The sequence below is a fragment of the Sceloporus occidentalis genome, unplaced genomic scaffold (genome assembly GCF_023333645.1).
Source record: "Sceloporus occidentalis isolate IW3139 unplaced genomic scaffold, rSceOcc1.0.p SCAF_1, whole genome shotgun sequence".
Classification (NCBI taxonomy): domain Eukaryota; kingdom Metazoa; phylum Chordata; class Lepidosauria; order Squamata; family Phrynosomatidae; genus Sceloporus; species Sceloporus occidentalis.
In genome coordinates this window covers 132,798,840-132,820,049 of record NW_028316981.1, presented here as the reverse complement: position 1 = coordinate 132,820,049, position 21,210 = coordinate 132,798,840, and the positions used below count along the sequence as shown (strand labels likewise).

The following is a 21,210-nucleotide window of genomic DNA, read 5'->3' as shown; positions in this document are numbered from 1 at the left end:
ACACCATTTTGCTGTGTCATTATACTTAATGGGACTTGAGCATACAAGGATTTTGTTATACGCGGGGGATCCTGGAACCAAACCCCAGCGTATAACAAGGGCCCACTGCACACTCCCTTTATATTCCTTTGGATGTTCAAGCATTATGCCCAATGAAACTCTTGCCTATATGTTTAGTTCCGCTGTCCCCAAACTGTCTCTTGTAGCCCTTCCTTCATTTGGGTTAGCATCTTGAGTGAGGAGCCATTTCCAAATTGTATCCATTCCAAAGCAGAGGATTTGAGGTGACCCAGCAGCCTTTGCTCCCCAAACGTTTCAGCACTGAGCCTCCCTCCACACTCCTCCCCTCCTCTCACTCCCTCTGAAAGGAGGAAACACGGCGGCCGACCAAAAAGTAACCACGAAGCGCCTTCCTCTTTCAGGAACAACGCATGTCTTGACTTTCTTATATCTATGGCACAGACAGTCCTTCCTTTCTTCCGGTTTCTATGCGCGGGGGAGGGGCATTTCCGGAACTTTATCCCCAAACGCGCCGCCCACATCCGGGCGTCTCGTCGTGCTCATCATAATCACTTCTGGGTCTCGTCCAATGTTTAGCGCGCGCGCGCAGAGGCGGGGCGAGGCCGTCCGTTGATGACCCGGAAGTGCTCCCCGATCCCGGAAGTCCGGCTCCCTGTCAGCAGAAGCGGCGGCGGCCAGGGTGATGGCGGCCGAGCCCCACCGGGAACACCTTCGCTTCCTGAAAGACTGAGCGCCGCCCGACCGAGGAGGAGGAGGAAGGAGGAGAAGGGGAAGGAGCCGAGGATGGCGGAGCTGTCCGCCGGGGAGGGGCCGGGGCGAGGCCGCACTCCCAGCCCGCTCCCGGGGCCCCCTCCCAGCCCCCGCCCGGCCTTCCCGGCCACGCGGGGCCCCGAGACCCCGGAGCCCGACGGCAGGGCAGGCCCCGCGGCGGCAGCAGCAACAGCAGCAGGAGGAGTCGGAGGGGGCTCCAAGTGGGTCCGGCTAAACGTGGGCGGCACGTACTTCGTCAGCACCCGCCAGACGCTCTGCCGCGAACCCAAGTCCTTCCTCTGCCGCCTCTGCTGCCAGGAGGGGCCCGAACTGGGCTCAGACAAGGTCAGCGGCAGCAGGATGGCTGTGGTTGTCCCGCGAAGGGCCTTGCTTCGCTCACGTCCAACACACACACTGCAGAAATAACCCAGTTTGAGCCCGCTCTGACTGCCCTGGCTCAGTGCTAGGGAATCCTGGGAACTGTAGTTCAGTGTGGCACCAGAGCGCTCTCTCAGACAGAGAGAGAGAGAGAGAGAGAGAGAGAGAAGGCTCAACGTCTCACAAACACTTCCCAGGATTCCCTAGCACTGAGCCAGGGCAGTGAAAATGGCCTCAAAGTGGGTCATTCCTGCACTGTGTTTGGGACCTTGGTTTCGTAGAGCGTGGTTTTTAATTTGAATGTCAGCTGCTTTAAAATGCTGCTCAATTCAAGGCAGGCATATATAGTTTTAATCTTGAGGGGGATATTTTATCAGTGTTCCTACATCGTAGTTTCTGTGTAGCGTGGTCCTATACGCACCCACTCAATAGTAAGTCTCGTTAAGTCCAGTTGGACTTACTCCAACTAGAAGGGTATAGAACTACATCCTTGGGGACTATTTGTTATACATATATATATATATATATATATGTAAGAGAGTAGCAAAGGGAAAGGATAACACCACGTTGTTAGTGTACTTTTGAAGGATTATATAGAAATTCTTAAAAGTAAACAAAGAAACAGAAGCTGTTAAAGTGAACAAAAGAAACCCTGAAAGTCAGCATAATTGGGCTAGCAGTCCTGAAAAACACCAAAATCAAGACCCAGTCCATGCAGATGAAAACCACCCAGGGAGAGGGGGGCATCCCAGCAGACAGTGGATTGCTAATGAAATAGGCACCCTGAGGCCTTGCCATTCAACAGACCAACAAACAGAGTAACATGCAAATCACTTCCTCTCAGCCAAGGGTCACATAGAATGTGTGTGTATGTACGTATGTATCCAGCTCTCTACTATGCCAACATTCTCTGTAGATGCCAGCCACAGATGCAGACAAAACGTCAGGAATAAACTCTTCTAGATCACAGCCTCATAGCACTAAAAACCCACAAAAAACTATGGATGCTGGCAGTGAAAGCCTTCAGCTTCACATTTTGAAGTATTTTTAGTAATACTGGTGTGTTTCAGATTGCTGCCACACTACAAAACTTATGTAGTTTGACACCACTTTAATTTGTCATGGCTCCATGCTATGGAGCCCTGAAATTTGTTGTCGCACCAGAGCTCTCTGACAGAGAAGGCTGAATACAGTCGGTCCTTTTTATCCACATGCTTGCCATCCATGGACTGGAGCATCCATGGATGGCTGCCATTAAGAAGAATGGGACTCAAGGTCCTGCAGTTTTGGGCATCCACTGTGTGTGTGTGTGTGTGTGTGTGTTTGGAACAGAACCCCCCCCCCAAAGATATAGGATATCTCACAAAACTACAAATCTCAGAATTCAGTAGCATTGAACCATGGCAGTTAAAGTGGTGTCAGCCTTAATTCTGCATGCAGCTCCATACTGTTTAGCATCATAGTTCCATGACACATAAGAAATCTATAATTTCAGCTGACAAAACTATTTTTAAAAGCCCAACAGAGGGAAGTGGGAGTATTCATAGTTTCCTATTCCTTCATTTTTATTGCTATTCACAACTAGTCAAAATTTGGTAAAATGGATGGATTTTATGAGGCTGCTACTGTGGACTTAAAAACAGTGCATTTAGAAAATAAATATGATTATATAATTGGGTGTAACGCTACTGTTGGGTGGAGGCCTACCTTTTAAATTGCATCATGATGCCATCTTTTAAAATACCAGAAAAACAGGCTTCCTGCCATCTGTTGATGCAGGACTTTGGAATCTGCAGGCACTTTTTTCTTCCCTCTCACCATCACCTCTGCACTTAGACTGCACACTAAAACAGTAACATTTTAAGTCTGATATCTGTCTCTAATGGATAATTCAGGATAGATTCAATTGGTTCAGTTATTTTATTGAGATTAATGTTTGGTTTTGTTTGTGGAGAACCAAATTCCCATTTTTATAACACTAACATCCTCAGCACCGTATTTTCATTCCACTGACTTGTTCTTTTCAGCATCAGATTCTGACACTCGTCTATTTCTAACAGGATGAAACAGGGGCGTATCTCATTGATAGGGATCCCACATATTTTGGCCCAATCCTGAACTACCTCCGGCATGGAAAACTCATAATAAACAAGGAATTGGCAGAAGAAGGTAAGAAAATAAGATTGAAGTGTTTTGTATGAGTTTGGCAAAATTACAAAGCAATATGTATCCGTGAATAGTTAGATATATCATTAATGCATTTTGGCCTCCTTCCAGTCCACTAATTCTGCATGTTTCCATGTTACAGGAACATGTTTTCTTTTAGAATGAAAGAAAAGAAGCAAAGGAGATTGGAAATATTCAGTGGAAACATATGTAAATGAGACAGTTTCAGGATTTTGTTTTATTTTTTATCTAGCTTAGGCTAGAGCACTTTGGCCAAGAAAGAGGTTGCCTGTGCATACATGCCTCATATTACCCTACATAGGAAATAAAACTTATAAATGAGATTATAGTAAACATACATATATAAAACAGCATGGTTTGTATACTTAACCAATTTGAATATCTGTCTGTAGGGAAAAATGTGTCTCCGGTCTTGCAAAAGACAATATAATTCAGCTGTCCTGAAACCTCAAGTTATTATTCTTCCTTTTCATGGGATAGGGGGACATGTACACACAGTTCTATATTCATGAGAAAAGTGTTTCCATAAATTGTGTGTGTGTGTCTGTATAGATTGCATGGTACATCTGGATATGTTGATGGCTTACTGCATTAAAATGTAAGCCTGCATTTATTGCCATATTTAGAGATGTAAAGATGTAAATGGGAAATTTTCCCTTTGAGAGCAAAGAACTTGGAGTTTTTCAAAACATTTGGGGGGAAAATCTTTTACAGATTGGCAACCACTTTATTATTTTAGGTACATAAAATATATACATAATATGATATAATTATTCAACTTCGTTTGGCATAAAACTATCATGCTTGGTATATCAGAAATACAGTTCAGTTAGTAATAGTAAATGGAATTCCTTTCTTAAAAAATATTTTTTGTAACAAATTTTGCTTTTAGGGCTTGAACTGTATGGAATTCCTTTGGTTTTGCCACAGTAGTATCAGCCCACTGTATCCACAGATTCTTTATCCATGGATTCAAGCATCCACGACTAGAAAATATTCAAAAAATGTATAAATCCCAAAAAGCAAACCTTTATTTTGTCATTTTATATCAGGAACACCATTCTATTATTCATTATATTTAATGGGACTTTCATATCTATGGATTTTGGTACCTATGGAGTATCCTGGAACCAAACTCCAGTGGTATTAGGAGCAGGCAGAAAAAATAACAAAGAAATCATCAGCATTAGCAAAATTGAGAAAATCATTTCATTTCCTCTAGTCTTCCATAGTGTCAAGCAGATATAAAGTGTTCATTCACATAAAGAGAATGCAAAATAGGATACCGAGACCAGGAATTGCAATAATCAGATACTGTATGTTGTCTTACTTTAAAGTCTCTCTTTTATTTAGTTTTTAAAAATAATTTGGGAGGGAATAAATACATGAACACCTGTCTTACGTATTTTAATCTTAAATAGATCATTTCAAAATCCCATTTTCCTTTCTTATTTTTTTACCCATTTTTTTGGGAGGAAATCATTTTTTTGGAAAATGAAAAGAAAACCTTTTTTTCCCTTAATGTTCCAGGTTTTCTTTTCTGGACCTTCACATTTCCAGTCATATTATAGCAATTCTGAAGTATGACAGCTTTGTGGGTGGGTTGGGGATAGTGTGGGGTCCCCCCCCCAACCCTTTTTAAGGGTTACCAACAATAAGCCAACTCTATGTTCTATTCCCATTTCTAGGAGTGCTGGAAGAAGCTGAGTTTTACAACATTGCATCTCTAGTGCGACTGGTGAAGGAACGAATACGGGACAATGAAAGCAGAACTTCTCAAGTAGGAAAACAGAAGAGGGAAATTTATGGCCACAACCTGGGTTCACAAATATTGGCTTGGCCAGTCATTATTAATTGTTGCTACCAATACCTCCCTTTCATTGAGTTCTCTAAGGGCCTGTATGCATGGTCCAAAAGGCCTGTGATTCCCCGGCCTTGCATTGTCCTGTACGGATAACACAGGTTAATGGCCCCAGGCTGGGTTCAGCCAGTCTGGGTGCTAATTGGGTGTCCTGGCCTGATGTCCCAAGGGGGGCTTAGCACATGTCAAAAAGACCCATTCTTGCTGTAGAATTTCATGGAAACTCGGGAACAACAGCAAGGACACCACATTTCCCCCGGCTCTGCCACTGTGTCTTCTCGGATAGGATAGGGACGCCTGGCCACAGGGTAGCCAAGTGCCCTGTTTCTGCCCTTACAGGCCAGTGTGGGGACCTTCTGACAAGACACAGTAAGGGGCAGGTAAGGGGCACATGGAGATAGCATCTCCATGATGTAGTGCCAGGTAGGCATGTAAATATTTGCCCATATTCACACCAGCCAAGGGACTGACCCAGGTCAGAACTAGGGTCAGGATACGTATGCTCAGGCCCTTAATTGCAGTGTGGAAGAAGGGAGAGGTGTTTTCTCTCCTCCTGTAATTACAGTAGCACAGAGAGAAACAAGAGTGCAACATTGTAGTGATGGTAGTGGTTCCTGTTTAAAAGAAGCCATTCATTGCTTTCTTCTCCCAAGTAGAAGTCAATGGAGAGGGCATTCCACAAAATGCAATGCTGGGCAAGTATATACATAGAGCAGGGGTAGGCAACCTGCGGCCCGCGGGCCGAATGCGGCCCGGCAAGGCCTTGGGACCGGCCCCAGCCTGGTCCTGCCGCCGATTGCCGCCGGGGCCTTTGGGGGGCAATTGTCCATAGAAGCCTCAGAAACATGCATTTATATTAACATTTTTTAAAAAATCAGCAAATTTTTTCGCGTGTCCTCCATTTTTTTTTTAAAAAAGTGTCTTCCATTTGAAAATTTTGTCATACATTTGTCCTGGTTTATTTATATATTTAAATTTTAAAAAAATTATTTATTTTTTGGCTTCGGCCCCCCAGTTGTCTGAGGGACAGCAACCCGGCCCCCAGCTCAAAAAGGTTGCCTACCCCTGACATAGAGGAATGCTCTTTCTGTACATCTAGCACTTGAATTTTGGCAATCTGTGCAGTTTCTCTTCATCTAGTGTTTTATGGCTCTTGGGTGTTGCTGGCAATTTTTTAACTTCTGAACTGAGTAGGTCCACATAGAGTGCTTTGCCATAATCCAGAAGTGATGTACCCATTGCATGAACTGCTGTGGCCAAATTAGTTCAAGAGAGAAGGTTTTTGTGTTGGGCATGCAGCAGGGTATTTGCTTTTGAGAGGAGCATTTGCAGCAAACAAGTAGATCTGTGGACCCTCTTCTGTGTTTAGACATTTATAATTATATAGTATATATAAATACCAGATTTTGCTGCAGAGTAAAATAACAACAATAATCCTAGCACAAATTATGTTTTTGTATGAGGGCAGAGTTAATTACTTTTCCATTTTCTTTCAAAGTGAAGGAAAATTGTGATGTTGAGGTTGATAGGTGCAACATGCACATGTTTCAAAACATGTTGCTGCTTGTTTTCCAGAAAGCTTGTCCGTGTTATTTCAACAGAATCTGAGTATCCTTCACTTTCTCTGGGTAATACCCATATTAAACAGAAAGGACTAGAATATGTGCTGAGTGCAGGACTTTGGTGACTAGAGGTGCTGCCCAAATTTAGAATGCTGAACAGAGAAACAGTCTACATCCCCTCTTTGTATTTCACATTATTTCTGTATTATCTTTATTTTCACAGTCAGGGGTGACTAGAAGTGACCATTTACACTCCTTTTAGCGGTATGTTTTCTCAGAAGTCAATAGACACTGTGATTTTACATTAACTTTATAGAGATACATTCCCTCTCAGTAGGGGTTCATACTTGGCAAAGTCAAAATTCAAATTTCTGGTTTGTTGATTGGTATTTCCTTTGGATTTTAGGGACCTGTCAAGCATGTATACAGAGTCCTGCAGTGCCAAGAGGAAGAACTCACTCAGATGGTGTCCACTATGTCTGACGGATGGAAATTTGAACAGGTATCCCATCCTAATCATTGTTGCTATATCCAGAAGAAGGGTACAGTTCACTAGGTATCTGTCATGACTTATCTGTCCCTCTTATTTGCTGTTAACAGGAAAAGGACTTTTAAGTTCATAATAAACGTATTGTATGTTTTCTTTATTGCCTTTTTAGAATCCAGAGACTGTGGAATTTCTAATAAAACATACACAGTACCTATTATCATTGCTAGTTATGGATTAGTATCCAGATTGATTACAGTGTACAGGTATATGTAGCCCTATAACAATAGAGAAAATCCATTAGCCACTATAAAATGGCAGAGAAAGATTGCACAGGTATATGTAGCCCTATAACAATAGAGAAAATCCATTAGCCACTATAAAATGGCAGAGAAAGATTGCACAGGTTGTTTGTGAATTTTAATGCATTGAAGCATTTTCAGGAATCAAGCTAAAACATGGTCATGCTCTTAAACTGTTTAAACCTAAAAAGAAGCACAGACTGACTGCTTATGGACCTGTACTTTGTTGCTTCCCAATAGGTTTGTAACTGACCTTTTTTATTTTATTTATTTATGGTATTTATACCCCGCCCTACAGCCCTAAAAGCTATCAGAGCGGCTTACAATTATTATTTTTAATTAGATGGTTCCCTGCCCTCAGGCTTACAATCTAAAAGACACGACACAAAAGGAGAAGGGATTGGTGGTGGGAAAAGGGATGAGGTCCAGTGGTTCTTCTCTCCCTCTGAGGCCTGGACCAAGGCAGATGGACTGGAGGGAGGGCTCTTCTTCTTCAGGCTAGCCCTGGTGGAGCTGGGACCTTTGTTAAAGACCAGATACTGGGTCAAATGATTTTTTATTATGATTCCATGTTTATCACATACTGTTGCTTTTAATCATTGCATCTTCTCTATTTACCCTTCCATCAGCTAATCAGTATTGGATCTTCCTATAACTATGGAAATGAAGACCAAGCAGAATTTCTCTGTGTTGTATCCAGAGAGCTCAATAACTCTACCAATGGCATTGTCATAGAACCTAGTGAGAAAGCAAAGGTAAGGAATCTTGAGGACTACATTAATCTTTTAAATATGAAATGGAATAAAATAAAATGAAACTTGTTTTCATAATGCAAAGTGTATAGTTCCTGATCATTTGAGTTTTGACAAAGAACATTGTAGTGTGTATTAACGGCAGTGCCCTACTGTAAGAAAATCCAGAAGCATCATGGCTGACATTTCTTAGTGCATCAATCAGCTGTCTGACAAAATCTCAGAACAAAACTCTTTATTTCTCAGTACAGTTGGCCCTCTGTACCTGGAGGGATCCATTCTGGACTCCCCTGCAGATAACAAAATCTGCGGATTCTGTAGTTCTGTTGCACACGGCCACACCGCCATTTGGGACAACAGGACTCATCCTTAATGACCAGGCAGCTGCACGCACGCACCAACATTGGGGATAATCGGGACTGTCCCTAATGGCAGCGCAGCCACATGCATGCACCACTAATGGGACAATGTGGGCTTGTCATATGTCCGACAACTACATTCTTCCAGTGCACAATTCTAGAATGAGTTTCCTTTCTCTTTTTTCACTGTTATATTTTTCTTTGATATTTCTGAGAAAATTTCTGAAGGTTTTAAATGCTTAACAGTTAAATTCTGTAGATGTCTAATCCTAGTGAATTTTGTCAGGTTTATTTGTAGCCAAGTATATGTAGAATTGGAGCCTTAAATTCAAGAAAGCTGCTTTCCTCTTTGGTATTGCCGTGGTTGTGAAAAAATAACATATCTCTCTTCTCTAATGTGGATATAATAATCCTTGCATAAAGTTTTAGTTATTTTGTAAGCAGTTGTGATGATATTTATGCAGTATCCACTGTTACAAAATATTATACTGGTGCTTAAATCTGAGTAGTGACAGGGTATTCAAGAGAAATTCCAGGTAAAGGTTTTGAATGTGGCAGTAGTTTTATTTTATTTTATTTTATTTTATTTTATTTATTTATTTAGATGCGAGTAATCTATCTGTTGTTCTATTGTAAAATCAGTCTAAGGGGCTCTGTTTTTTTTAAATTTTGCAAAAAACCTACCCCATAAAATAGATGCTTATCCTATTATGAAATGGTGCTAAAATATTGCATATGTAAAAAACAGAAGGAGCCAAGATGTTTACAGAGACAAACTGACATTGCAGACTCAATTGCCAAAGTGCAGCAGAAATGTTCCTTGTAGATATCAACCATAAGATACGTTGGCATTTCCCCCCTTCTAAATCATTGCCTGAGTTTAACAATAATATATAACCTAAATAAGGGGTTCTTTATAGTAGCTAATCTAAGTTCCCGATGGTTATTAACATTCCCTTTTGATTCTGTAAGTATGAAGTTATTCCGTAAGTGCCATGAAAAAGCTCAAGTTCACATATTTCATTCCAGTACTTTTTGCCTTCTTTTGCAAGAGGTTAATTCTAAATAGCATAACTTGTATTCCTGTTTTTCTTTTCCCAGATTCTTCAGGAGCGAGGATCACGGATGTAATCCTAGCATCTACCTTAAAACTCCCAGATGTCAAAAGGGCAACGTAGCTGGGCAGAGCATTTCTCCTGCAGTCCAACCTTGCTTTTGTACAGTAATAAAACTAACACAAAGCAAAGCTGAGCCTGTCCTGCCAATGGAGAATCAATCCTGGTAAAAACCAAAGGCTTATCCCATCCAAGTTGCGGCAAGTGAAGAGGAAAGAAGAGAATCTTCCAGCCGGATATCCCCTTTGCCCCACTATTTCTTTTTCTTTTTGTCTTGGCAATAGTGTGGCTTTTAAAAGTTTTGTTTAATTTTATTTGAGTAGGGAAAGCTCTTTAGAACCTTTTGTATGAGGGCTGCCCAGATTCTTGGGCTCTTTAAGTTATCCCAGGCATGAACTAATGATAGATGTTTGGTAAATCAGTGCCATTTTTAATGCTTAAGTTAGGAAATTTATCCCAGCCTAGATTCATCTGATGAAAATGGATTTCATAATGAACATCTACACCAAGCACATTCCGTTTTCCTCTCTAAAACTTTTCCATTTTTGTTTTTGGTTTATTACTGGCTAAGATGCCTGTTTGTTAGGGAACTTAAAAGTATTTTTGTGGTGGGGGGTATGAAGTGCACATGGGGCCTTGGCTGAAGGGTCTTTCTTCTGATAACACTAAAAATATCAGCTACAGGCATCTCTAATATTGTGGTATGGTCATCACTCTTCATGCATCTTAAAATGTATGGTTACCCCAAGTTTTGGATTCAGTTTGTACTGTCATTTTCTCAGTGTTAGAGAAGGGGAGGGATTAGACTTCTGTCCTCTTTCTACTACCAGAGCCTGGAATCTAGTCCTTTGGGTTACTCTAAAGTTGTTCTTTGATCTGGAGGATTTGTTCCTGCCAAGTTCAGCTTTGCCTTGTCTTGTCTTCAACAGCATGAAATGATCCCCATGTTCTCTTGCTGTCCTGCATTGAAGCAGGTTTTCTTTTGTATTCTAGTCATTTTGGTAGGCTTTAACAACTCTTATCCAATACATTCAGGGACAGAGTCCCTTATTTACACATGGTGATTCTGCGCTTGCATCCCCCACTCCCTTTATTGTATCACCTTACCCACATAATTAAGGGGCATCGCACAGGTTGGGGAGGGAGGGTGGGGAGGGGAAGGGTGGTGATGAAAGTTGCCAAACTGTTGTGATGTTTCTTGTCCAAAGTGGTGTGTGAACTTCTGTAACTTTTTTTCCCTTTGGAATGCCTTGAATGGACGTGAAAATGTTGTGCCTCTCTTGAATTCTAATCTTAGCCAAATGGGACTCACTGATCTTGTCAGTGAATTTGTGCCATCCCTAATCAGTGAAATGTCCTCTCCCAGTTGTTGGTAAGTGGAATCCCTTAAGCGTTTGCTGCATGATACCTCCCTTCTACATCTTGGCTTTGTTCCTTGTCAGACATCTTTGGCTTCTGGGCCTTTGAGTTAAGCCCCACACATATTGAACCAAAGTTTCAGAGAATCTGAAATGCTTTGATCTGACCCCCAGGCAATAATCAAAGTTCCCATATTAGCCTGTGATGAGAGGAGGATCCCTTATTGCATTTGGTGTGCTTGGGATTTCCCATTAAGGAATTGCACTCTGTGTCTTTTTCATGTTTTATGCTATGGGTTAATGAGGCTTCCCATTCTATTTCTTCCGTATTGACACCAGGGGTGAGGGTGAGGGCTGGGAAGGACAATGTCTAAAGTGTTATGGTGGGAATGGAAAACATTCACCATGGGCAAAGCAAGGGCGCTTAAATGAAGTTTGGCACCAGTTTCCCCCTGTTCCTCCATCCTTCATTATTCTTCAGTGTTTCTGTGCATATATCACAGAGCTTCCCCACCAATTCTGCCAGCATACCTCCAATGAAGTTTTGGGGGGTAGGGTTGGAATAACTTGTACTAGTTCAGTCTTTGTAACAACAGACTGTACCTTGAGATCATTTAACTGGCTCCATAGTATGTTAAATTAAACTAACTTTCTTGTCCTACTCCACCTTTCCTGTTTTAATGTGTTGCTATTGGCATGGTTAGACTATATGTCTTGGCTGGATTTAACTAACACTGTGATGTGTACATAAACCTCTTGAGTATCTTGTACGTTCAGCTGTTGTCAGTGTATGTGCACAACTGCGAAATAACCAGGTGTGTGTGCTGCTTTGAGGAAGTATAAGAACTACCAATCTATAGCATTCACATATGCCCTCATAATCTCTCCTGTATAGGAGAAGAGGAGAGGGTGAGTTGGTGGTGGTGTGAACTAGGTAAAAGAAAACAGGCTGACAATGCCAAGAATAGCTGCCATTTCCAACATGGCCTAACCCAACTCATTCCCCACCTTGCTGGGCATGTAGCAGTGTTAGGTTTGCTTGGAAGGAGACTTTACTGTGTAGCTTTAGTTAACCAAACCAAATACCTCATTTCTTTATTTTTGGTCACCAAAAACACCATGCATGGGGAAGCCCCATTAGAGGAGTGCCTGATGTCAGAATAACAGACTGGATAAAAATATACTTTCTTTTGCCCATATTGTGCCATTGGGAACAGCTCCGTTTAAAACTAGGAAAATTGGGGTGTGAAATGTGCTGTAACTGGCAGGGTTAGAAGCTGTTCTGTTAACAGCGAAGTTAGAACTAAACTGAGAAAACTCATGTCTCAGCCTGGTAAATGGGGCAATCCTGTTGTATAAACTCCACTTGCTGCTGACAGCTAGTGAGAGGTTTTCAGTGGGTTTAGTCCTTCACTGGAACACAATTGCCTTCTCCTTCCCTTCCCATATTAAATATTCTCAAAGTACTTAAGCGTGTTGAAACCCTCCCTGGAGTGGTGAGCTATATAGCTGGAGACAGAAACAGTATTAGGGATTGGGAAAGCTATTGGCTTTCCTAGAATAAGGGCTTGAAATCCAGCTGTGGAATTCTTTCCATTCCAGCTCATCTACCTGTGGTATTCTTTTCCCCACCTTGAGATGCATCTTCAGGCCTTGTTAATCTCAAGAACTGGCTTCCATGTCTTGCATCAGTTGCGTCTCTGCCTTTATAGCAACAGGGCTTTTCCTTCCATTTGCCTTGACTCAGTCAACATTTTCTCTCCCAAGTTAAAGCTGGGGAAAAAATTTAAAATATCAGTTTCCCCTGTGGAAGACTGTAAATGGAAAGAGAAGCAAATGGCAGGATGGGTATTCATCTGAAAGATTTGCATCTCTTGAGGTTTTCTTTAAGTCATTAGCTAGCCCCTGGGGACCAGTAGCAGGTCCAGTTTCCCAGTGGCCAATTGTTCCGTTACAGCAAGGTTGGAGCTAACCTTCTCTTAAAAGTGTCTTTGTTTCTGAACATTTTTAATCAATTTTTCTCAGGGGTGACTGATTGGTCCGAGGGGAGGGGGGTACCCAAAAGTGGGAGGGTGGCTCCTCGGACCTCTGCAGCTGGGCCGTGGGCTCCTCACCCTCAGGTTTTGCCTGCAAACCTGGAGGTTTTGTACAGTTTGTCACATGTCAGTGCCCTTTGCTACTGTTTCTCTTTGTTTATTAAATGTGTTTGAATAATAATCGAGATGCTGTGATTTTTTTTTCCAATAAAGATTCTGACATGACTTGAGCATCTGAAATGGTTTCTTGTGCCCTGCAGTTTAATACTGGCAAAAGAGCTGATGTTTCTTGTACATCACTTTTCCCCACAGCCGTAGGTAGCAACATTTTCTGATTATTTCAGTTGTTACTATTCATGTATATCTTGCCTCTTTCACAGACCTGAAGGTGTATGGCAGCTTACATGGCCACTTAGCCCGAAAAACCTACAAAAAACCTATCATAAACATGTAAATTAGACAATGCCATCATATGTTAACCTAGTACTAAGCTTTAAAATAGCTTATGATACTTTAATGTAGTTCGTGATACTTTTAGTTTAGAATAATAAGAATATATTCGGTGGGATTAAAATTGTAAGAATACAGTTGGCTCTTCATATCCATGGATTCTGCATCTATAGATTCAACCAACCATGGGTTGAAAATATTCAGGAGAGGATTCCAGAAGGCAAGCCTTGCTATTTGCCATTTTATATAAAGGATGCAATTTTAGTACATCACTGTATATAACAGGATTTGAGCATCCATAGATTTTGGTCTCCAAGGGAGGCTCTGCAACCAAACCCCAACAGATACTGAGGACCCACTGTATACTGTGGGATGCAGACATCCGGCAACACTATGCACTTCCATGTGTTCCACATCAGCATGTAATAATACTATTTTACTTATTTACTAGCATAATAAAAAGTATGTGCTAAGATCAAGGAGCTCCCCCCCCCGGCCGCACCACTGTTTGATAGCTGAAAAGGTACTCCAACTAGTAGGAACACTTTTAAGAATACCAAGAATTAATAGGTACAGCATCTAAGAACGTGCTAGACAAAATTGGTGAAACAATATAAACGTCTGAGCTAATATAAGGTCATCTTGAGGCAGAATGATGATCCTAGTATGATTCCAATGTTTGATTGCGTTTATGGGTTCATCAGATACTTGCCAAAGTACATTTGTGTCTGTCTCTAGAACCCAATTTATACCAAATTAAAAGGATGGACAAAAAGACTACAGATTTTACTGGCTTCTGGTCCACATGGTCTTCTCAGTTCTGCTCAGTATTACCATATATACTCATCTATAAATCTAAAAGTTTATGCCCAAAAACTGACCACAAAATCCCAAGTCGACTTGTTTATGGGTCACTATGGTAATGTGTAAGCAGTTCCCTCGTCTGCTGAATGTAGGCTGAAAAGAAAGCTGAATGCTGAAATAGAAAGTGAGCATCCCTCTTGCTGCATGAACACGTACACACACTGAAGAAGCCTCCAAGTTTTACCCTCGACCTATCCATAGGTCATGGCAAAATCCATAACTTTGGCCCCCAAAACCTGCCCTTGACTTATACATGAGGTCGACTTATAGTTGAGTATATACAGTACTCAGAAGTGCCAATGATCAGCCAGCTGCTTGGATGGGCACCAGAGGATGATCTTGAGTGTTTTACTTGGGTCTGCCTGGCAGTTACATCATAACCAGAGTGTTTAACTCCCCACTCCTCTGTAGTTTGAACTGTGATGTCACCTAACAAATCCAGACCCCATCAGAGACAGTCAAATGGCAGGAATTTAACAGGAGCTGCTGTTTGAGCCAAGAACACAACTTTAAAACTTCTGGTCTGTATTGCTGCGGAGATAGATCTAGGAAAGGAATGATTTCTGATAGTATCAACTGTTAATGTACTTTCAAATCAACACTGATGGTGAACCTATCATACAGTTTTCTTGGTAATATTTATTCAGAAGGGTTTTGGTTCTTTTAGGCTGAGAAAGTATAACTTGTCCAAGGTCATCTGCTGTGTTTCCATGGCACTACAAATTTTGCCAAAATTTTAGTGGTAACTGAATTAAAAAATTCTTGGATAATTTATTCAAAAATGGGGATTTTAAAATTTCACCCAGTCCAGATTATATTGAGCAAAGTTTTGTGGCTTTAAAATCCATATATTGTACTGTATAATGCATAACAATGCTTTACATTATCTTTCATTTTCTACAGAGTGTCATTAAATTAAATTGCTCTTTCTTTGCCAAACGCTCCTCTACACTCTGCATTGGACAAACAGGGTAGTCTCTATGCAAGCAGATTAATGGGCACAAATCTGTTGTTAGCAATGGCAATACCTAAAAACAAGTTGCATGTTACTGGATACTTTCTTATTGTTTCTTGCAAAAAAAAGTTTTTACATTCCAATATTATTCAACATATCATAACATATATCTTATTTTTTTAAATCTTGATAAATTGTTCTATCTATATCTTTAAAAGGAATGTACATCACAATTTATTCTCCCAATTATATTTACCATTTAACTTTGATCTCTTTTGAAATTATTCCTTCTTCTGGTTCACTTTTATATTTGTTCCAAATTCATCAACCTATAGCATACCAAAATACAATTAAACCAGATTTCCATCCAAACCTTTTGCTGGACTGAAAACCTGCTGCCAGTTAATCTACCAGCACATGGGTTAAATGTTGTTATTGTGTGTGTTCAAGTTGTTTCCAACTTATGACAACCCCAATGCCATCATCATGGGGTTTTCCTTGGATAATTTGTTCAAAGTGCGTTGGCCATTACCTTCCTCTGAGGCTGAGAGCATATTAACGATAATTGTTTTTAACAGAAATACACAAACCTCAAAGGGCAGACATTATCCTGGAGGACTAGTGGTTTCTTCTTTCAAAATATGAGTTGCATTTTCCAAAATGTATATGAACCATCTAAAAAAGAAGAGATAAAGTATTACTTTTCTCCCAAAGTATTAATCCAGTTCAATGCATGTCTAATTAAAATATTCACCATTAAAATGAATATGGTTAATAAACTGAGTTTTCTTCTCAAAAAGCAGGCTGCCTCCCTACTTTTCATACTTCACAGAACTTGTTGAGTCTGCGCATACTAGTGGTGTCCCAAGCCCTCTCAAAACGGTTCCTGTGAAAATGAAGAAAACGGGCTTTATTTTCCTGAAAGACAATATTGTGTGTCCAATATGCCTTGAGGTGTTCAGAAACCCCGTTACCACAGCCTGCGGGCACAACTTCTGCATGGATTGTTTGCAAGATTACTGGGACCACCAAGTCCTGATTGGGGAATGCCCATACTGCCCCCAGTGTCGTGAGCCCTTCAGTTCCAGACCTCAGCTCCGCAAGAACATCACTCTGGGAGAAATTGCCATGAGGTTTGCTCGAGAGGAGGCCCAAAGCTCAAGGAAGCTAGCAGGTTCAAGGGATGTCCCATGTGACTTTTGCTCTCCCCGGAAGCTCAAGGCTGTCAAGTCTTGCCTGCAGTGTATGGCAGCCCTGTGTGACAACCACATCCGGTCCCACTATGAAGACAAGACGTTTAAGAATCATCAGCTGATAGATCCTATAAGTGACCTGAAGGCCAATATATGCTTGAAACATCGCAAGCTGCTGGAGCTATTCTGCAAAATGGAAGGCAAATTCATTTGCCAAATCTGCATCCGGGAAGAGCACAAGAACCATGAAGCTGTCTCTCTCAAGGAAGAGAGAATCAAGAAGGAAGTAAGTACTGTGCCTTTCCTTATACATAAACATCATAAGATTAATCTTAGCAAGTTTCATGAGAATACAAGGATTCTCAGACAACTGCCTTACCTACACAAGTTACTTTTACACCTAGGATTGCTAGAATGAAAACTGGATACTACTTTATTTTTAATGATTGTGTAGAAGAGAGAATTTCAGCAGATGTTGTCAGGCAACCAGGTAATACGCCATGCCTGCTGAAATTTCCCCTTCTACACAACTGTTAAAGGGACAGGAGCAGATTCCATTTTTCACTCTGGATATCCTATCTGGAGTGGGTGCTGGGGGAACAGGCAGGCATTATACCTCAGTGGGCAATTTGGCTTCCTATAGCAGAGCCCTACTTTATACATAACGAACATAAGAACAGCTTGGGCTATATGTAGTCCAGGATTGTGTTCTCACATTGGACAACCAGTTGCCTACAGGAGGCATGCAAAAAGGAAATGAGTGCAACAACATTCTCCTCTTCACAATGCTCAGAAACTGCTGCACAAGAGCATACTGCTTTCCATAACAGAGGTAACATATGGACATTGTGACCAATAGCTATCACTAGCCTTATCTTCACTGAGCTTAATTTGTTTAAGCTCTCCAAGTTGTTATTACTAACCTTTCATGGATATAGGTACATGTATACACATTTAGCAACCATACATTCCTCACTAGAAAAACATCATGTACTTTCCTGACAGGTTTAATGTGAACACACTCCTTTAAGAGCTAAAATAATAACAGCTAACTCCAACATTTTATTTGAACTGAGGGTGGCATTGCATATTCATTTTGCATTTTAAGCAATCTGTGTCATATTTCTCACACATTCCTTGCCCCACTGTAATGGAAAGATGTTAATAAAAATAGGCAAGATCTGGTCTTTGGGCTCTGAAAATGCTTTTTTATCTGGTCTGTCAGTGTATCTTCTCATCTCGTATTCCCAGTTCAGGATCATCTTTATAGATCAAAACCTGAGACCTAGAGACAGCAGCAACACACACACACCCAAGCACAGCAATTAGCAATATCCAGCACATTGTGTAAGGTGGGCCTTATCATCACTCATCAAATGCCTGTCACAACAGAAGAGCCTTTGCTTGTCTGACAAGAGAAAGTAGGGAGGATTCCAGTCTAACATATCTGGGAAGGGATTTCCAGAGCCTAGGAAATGTCCCCTATTCCCACCAGATGTACTTGTGAGAGAGGTGGGACAGAGAGAAGGGCTTCCTTGGCAGATCTCAGAGCAGGGGCTGGTTCATAAGGGAGGATACAGCTCTTCAAATAACCTGGACCCGAGCTTTGTAGGCGATTAAAAGTCATAACCAGATTATATTCCTCATATTTACTCTTAGATAGAAAAAGGTTATGGAAATAATAGGCAATAACTGTAAAGCCAGGAAAAGAAACCATGGTTTTTGAGCTTCAAGGATCCTAAGAATTGTGAAGTCGAAGGCTTTCATGGCCAACATCCATAGTTTCTGTGGGTTTTTCAGGCTATGTGGCCATGTTCTAGAAGAGTTTATTCCTGATGTTTCACCAGCATCTGTGGCTGGCATCTTCAGAGATCTTCACATTCTCTGAAGATGCCAGCCACAGATGCTGGCGAAACGTCAGGAATAAACTCTTCTAAAACATGGCCACATAGCCCGAAAAACCCACAAAAAACTATCCTCAGAATTATTTGTATACAGTTTGTTTTTAATGAACTGTTGGGTTTCATCTCTTCCCAGTACTATTTGTTAGCTACTTTGTGTTTCTAGTTCAAGGCAAGGGAAGGTGCAGTATGCAGCTCCCCAAGCCGGCTTTGAGACTTTGATAGAAAACCAAAAATGACCTTATACCTCCTAGGGAACATGGAGAAGGCAATCTCACCTTTTTGGAGGGCTTTACCTGGGCTGATTTTCTTTCTGTTTGGGAAAAAATATACAAAAGTTAAAAGCATAACTAAAAATCACCTGCTCCATAAAAACCACCTTGATATGAATTACTGTATATATACTCATGTATATGTCTAGAAATTTTAGTCAGAAAATTAACCGAAAAAAATCTGAGTCAATTTATCCATGGGTCAATGTAAGTACTGTACTTTAATTCATAAAAAAGGAATCATTCCCTGGTGAAAGGCAAGAGCATAATCTGTCCTGGAAGCACTGACCTTCCTTCAACTCTCTCATTCATCCTTTAGTGTGAGCACAAAAGATTATGCCTGCTGGAATTTTGTAAGTTCTTTTTTCTTTTGCTCCACCATTTAGATCCTTTGCTATAAGCCCCTAGGTTTTACTCTCGACTTATCCACAGGTCGTATCAAAATCCATAATTTTCGTCCCAAAACCTGCCCTTGACCTATACGTCGGGTCGACTTATAGTCGAGTATATACAGTATATATCAAATGCCTGCTTAAATAGAAATGTCTTGGCTTGCTGACAAAAAGAAAGCAGGGAGAGGGCCAGCCTAGCGTCTTGTGGAAGGACATTTTTCTGGGCCTAAAACAGATGAAGGAGGTCCCCAAAATTATGAAATTGTCTCCCATGATCCCTAGGGTAAATGAGGGAGACATTTTAGTGAAACAAATATTAAAAACCTTAAAATGTGGGGTACATAGTAAGTAAGGTGGGTGCAGTCCTCCAAGGTACCATGGAAGGACACAGCCTCCTTCCCTCCCTGAACTGTTGATCACCACTGTTCTAGACCCAAGGGGGATTTGTGATGTCAAATAGGTAGAAATGGAGAAAAGAAATTCTAGGTTTTGTTTGCTTTAGAAAGGTTTTACGTGTTGCCCAAGGAAGCTGAGAACAATTTGATTGCCTGGTTGTTATTTGATGTTTTTAATTTGTTGCCTGCCGTTTTTCATTGAACCCTTTCCTGTATTATTATGTATTATTTTATATGTATTATGCTATTATTTCGTGGAATGTATGCCTTGGGCAGGTTTAATTTTTTATCTATTTTACTGATTGTATGTACAGCACTGTGTAAATCTACAGCATTATATAAATAAAGCTGCTACTGCTGCTGCTGCTTCTGCTGCTTCTTCTTCTTCTTCACCCAGAACAATGTAACTCTCAGTAGTTCATGCTTTATCACCATTCTACAAAGAGGCGGTTGCTTCAGCTGCCATAAAAAATAATTTATGCCCCAGAGACCTGATATGTAATTAATTCTATACTATCAGTCAAAAACAAGGGATGTCTGCAGGGAACCTACGTTTACCCTAGTGCATTAATTCCCAGACTTTTATTCTCCAGATGTTTTGGAGACAATTCGTGATGGTTGGCCAAGTTGACTAGGGCTTCTGGGAGTTGTAGTCCAAAAGCCTAGAGGATAAAAGTTTGTAAATCACTGCCCTAGTGTGTTGTTATTTTATATTAAGCCCTCCTGCTCCATTTCTCATTTAAGAATAGTTCTAGGGCCTTTCACGCTACATACTGTAGTTATATCTCTATGAGTCAACTTTAACTGCCCGGTTTCACCCTATGAAATCCAAGGATTGGCGCTTGAGGGCAGGACCTTCGGAATCCTTAGCCAGGGAGCTCCTCTGGTGCCTCTGACCAAACTACAATTCCTAGGATGCAGCCACAGCAGCTGAAGTGGAATCGTAGTGCAACAAATGTATAGTGTGAAGAGGACTCTGAAGAAACTAGGGCTGAAGAAGCAGTTGGGGGCAGCTAGTCAGAGCTGAAAGAGAGAAAATAAATTAAAGAAATATATTAGATGTAAAGTCGAAGGCTTTCATGACCGGCATCCATAGTTTTTTGTGGGTTTTTTGGGCTATATGGCCATGTTCTAGCAGAGTTTCTTTCTGACGTTTCGCCAGCATCTGTGGCTGGCATCTTTAGAGAGTGAAGAGAATCTTCTCTGAAGATGCCAGCCACAGATGCTGGCGAAACGTCAGAAAGAAACTCTGCTAGAACATGGCCATATAGCCCAAAAAACCCACCAAAAAACTATAAATATATTAGAATCATACAGTGAGAAGGGACCACAAAGGTCATCCAATCCACCCCCCTGTCATGCAGGAATACACAATCAAATTGTTCCTGACCAGTCATGTCACTGCGGTTGGTGTCACCTGGTGTAGGTGCGTAGAAAGGGCTGTGGTGGGGGGTGGACTGCCTTGCCTTCCCTCCTGCTGCTTTGTTTGCCTACTCCCTGGCTGGCCACCCACTGCCTGGTCAGACTGCTGCTGAGGAGCAATGCTGCAGCTCCAGACAGCCTGTTCAGGATCTGGCGTGGCTTTGGGGTTAGCAAGAAAGAGAAGTGATGCATTTTCTT

General features: G+C 41.2%; 2 protein-coding genes across 3 annotated transcripts in view; both read left to right on the top strand.

The window, feature by feature from the left end:
• Window positions 1-572: 572 nt before the first annotated feature.
• LOC149322194 (BTB/POZ domain-containing protein KCTD2-like) lies at window positions 573-13,398 on the top strand. The gene is made up of 6 exons (XM_089536694.1): window positions 573-1,116; window positions 3,210-3,318; window positions 5,025-5,116; window positions 7,166-7,261; window positions 8,178-8,303; window positions 9,761-13,398. The coding sequence occupies exons 1-6, from the start codon at window positions 634-636 to the stop codon at window positions 9,788-9,790; spliced, it is 936 nt and encodes a 311-aa protein (XP_089392820.1). The 5' UTR covers window positions 573-633; the 3' UTR covers window positions 9,791-13,398.
• Window positions 13,399-13,477: 79 nt separating this feature from the next.
• Window positions 13,478-21,210, top strand: part of LOC149322193 (E3 ubiquitin/ISG15 ligase TRIM25-like) — a 40,956-nt gene continuing 33,223 nt past the window's right edge. For both annotated transcript variants that reach the window (XM_089536682.1, XM_089536673.1), the window contains exon 1: window positions 13,478-16,916. In XM_089536682.1, the coding sequence (XP_089392808.1) occupies window positions 16,332-16,916 (585 nt within the window). In that variant the 5' untranslated portion in view covers window positions 13,478-16,331. The remainder of the gene's footprint in view (window positions 16,917-21,210) is intronic.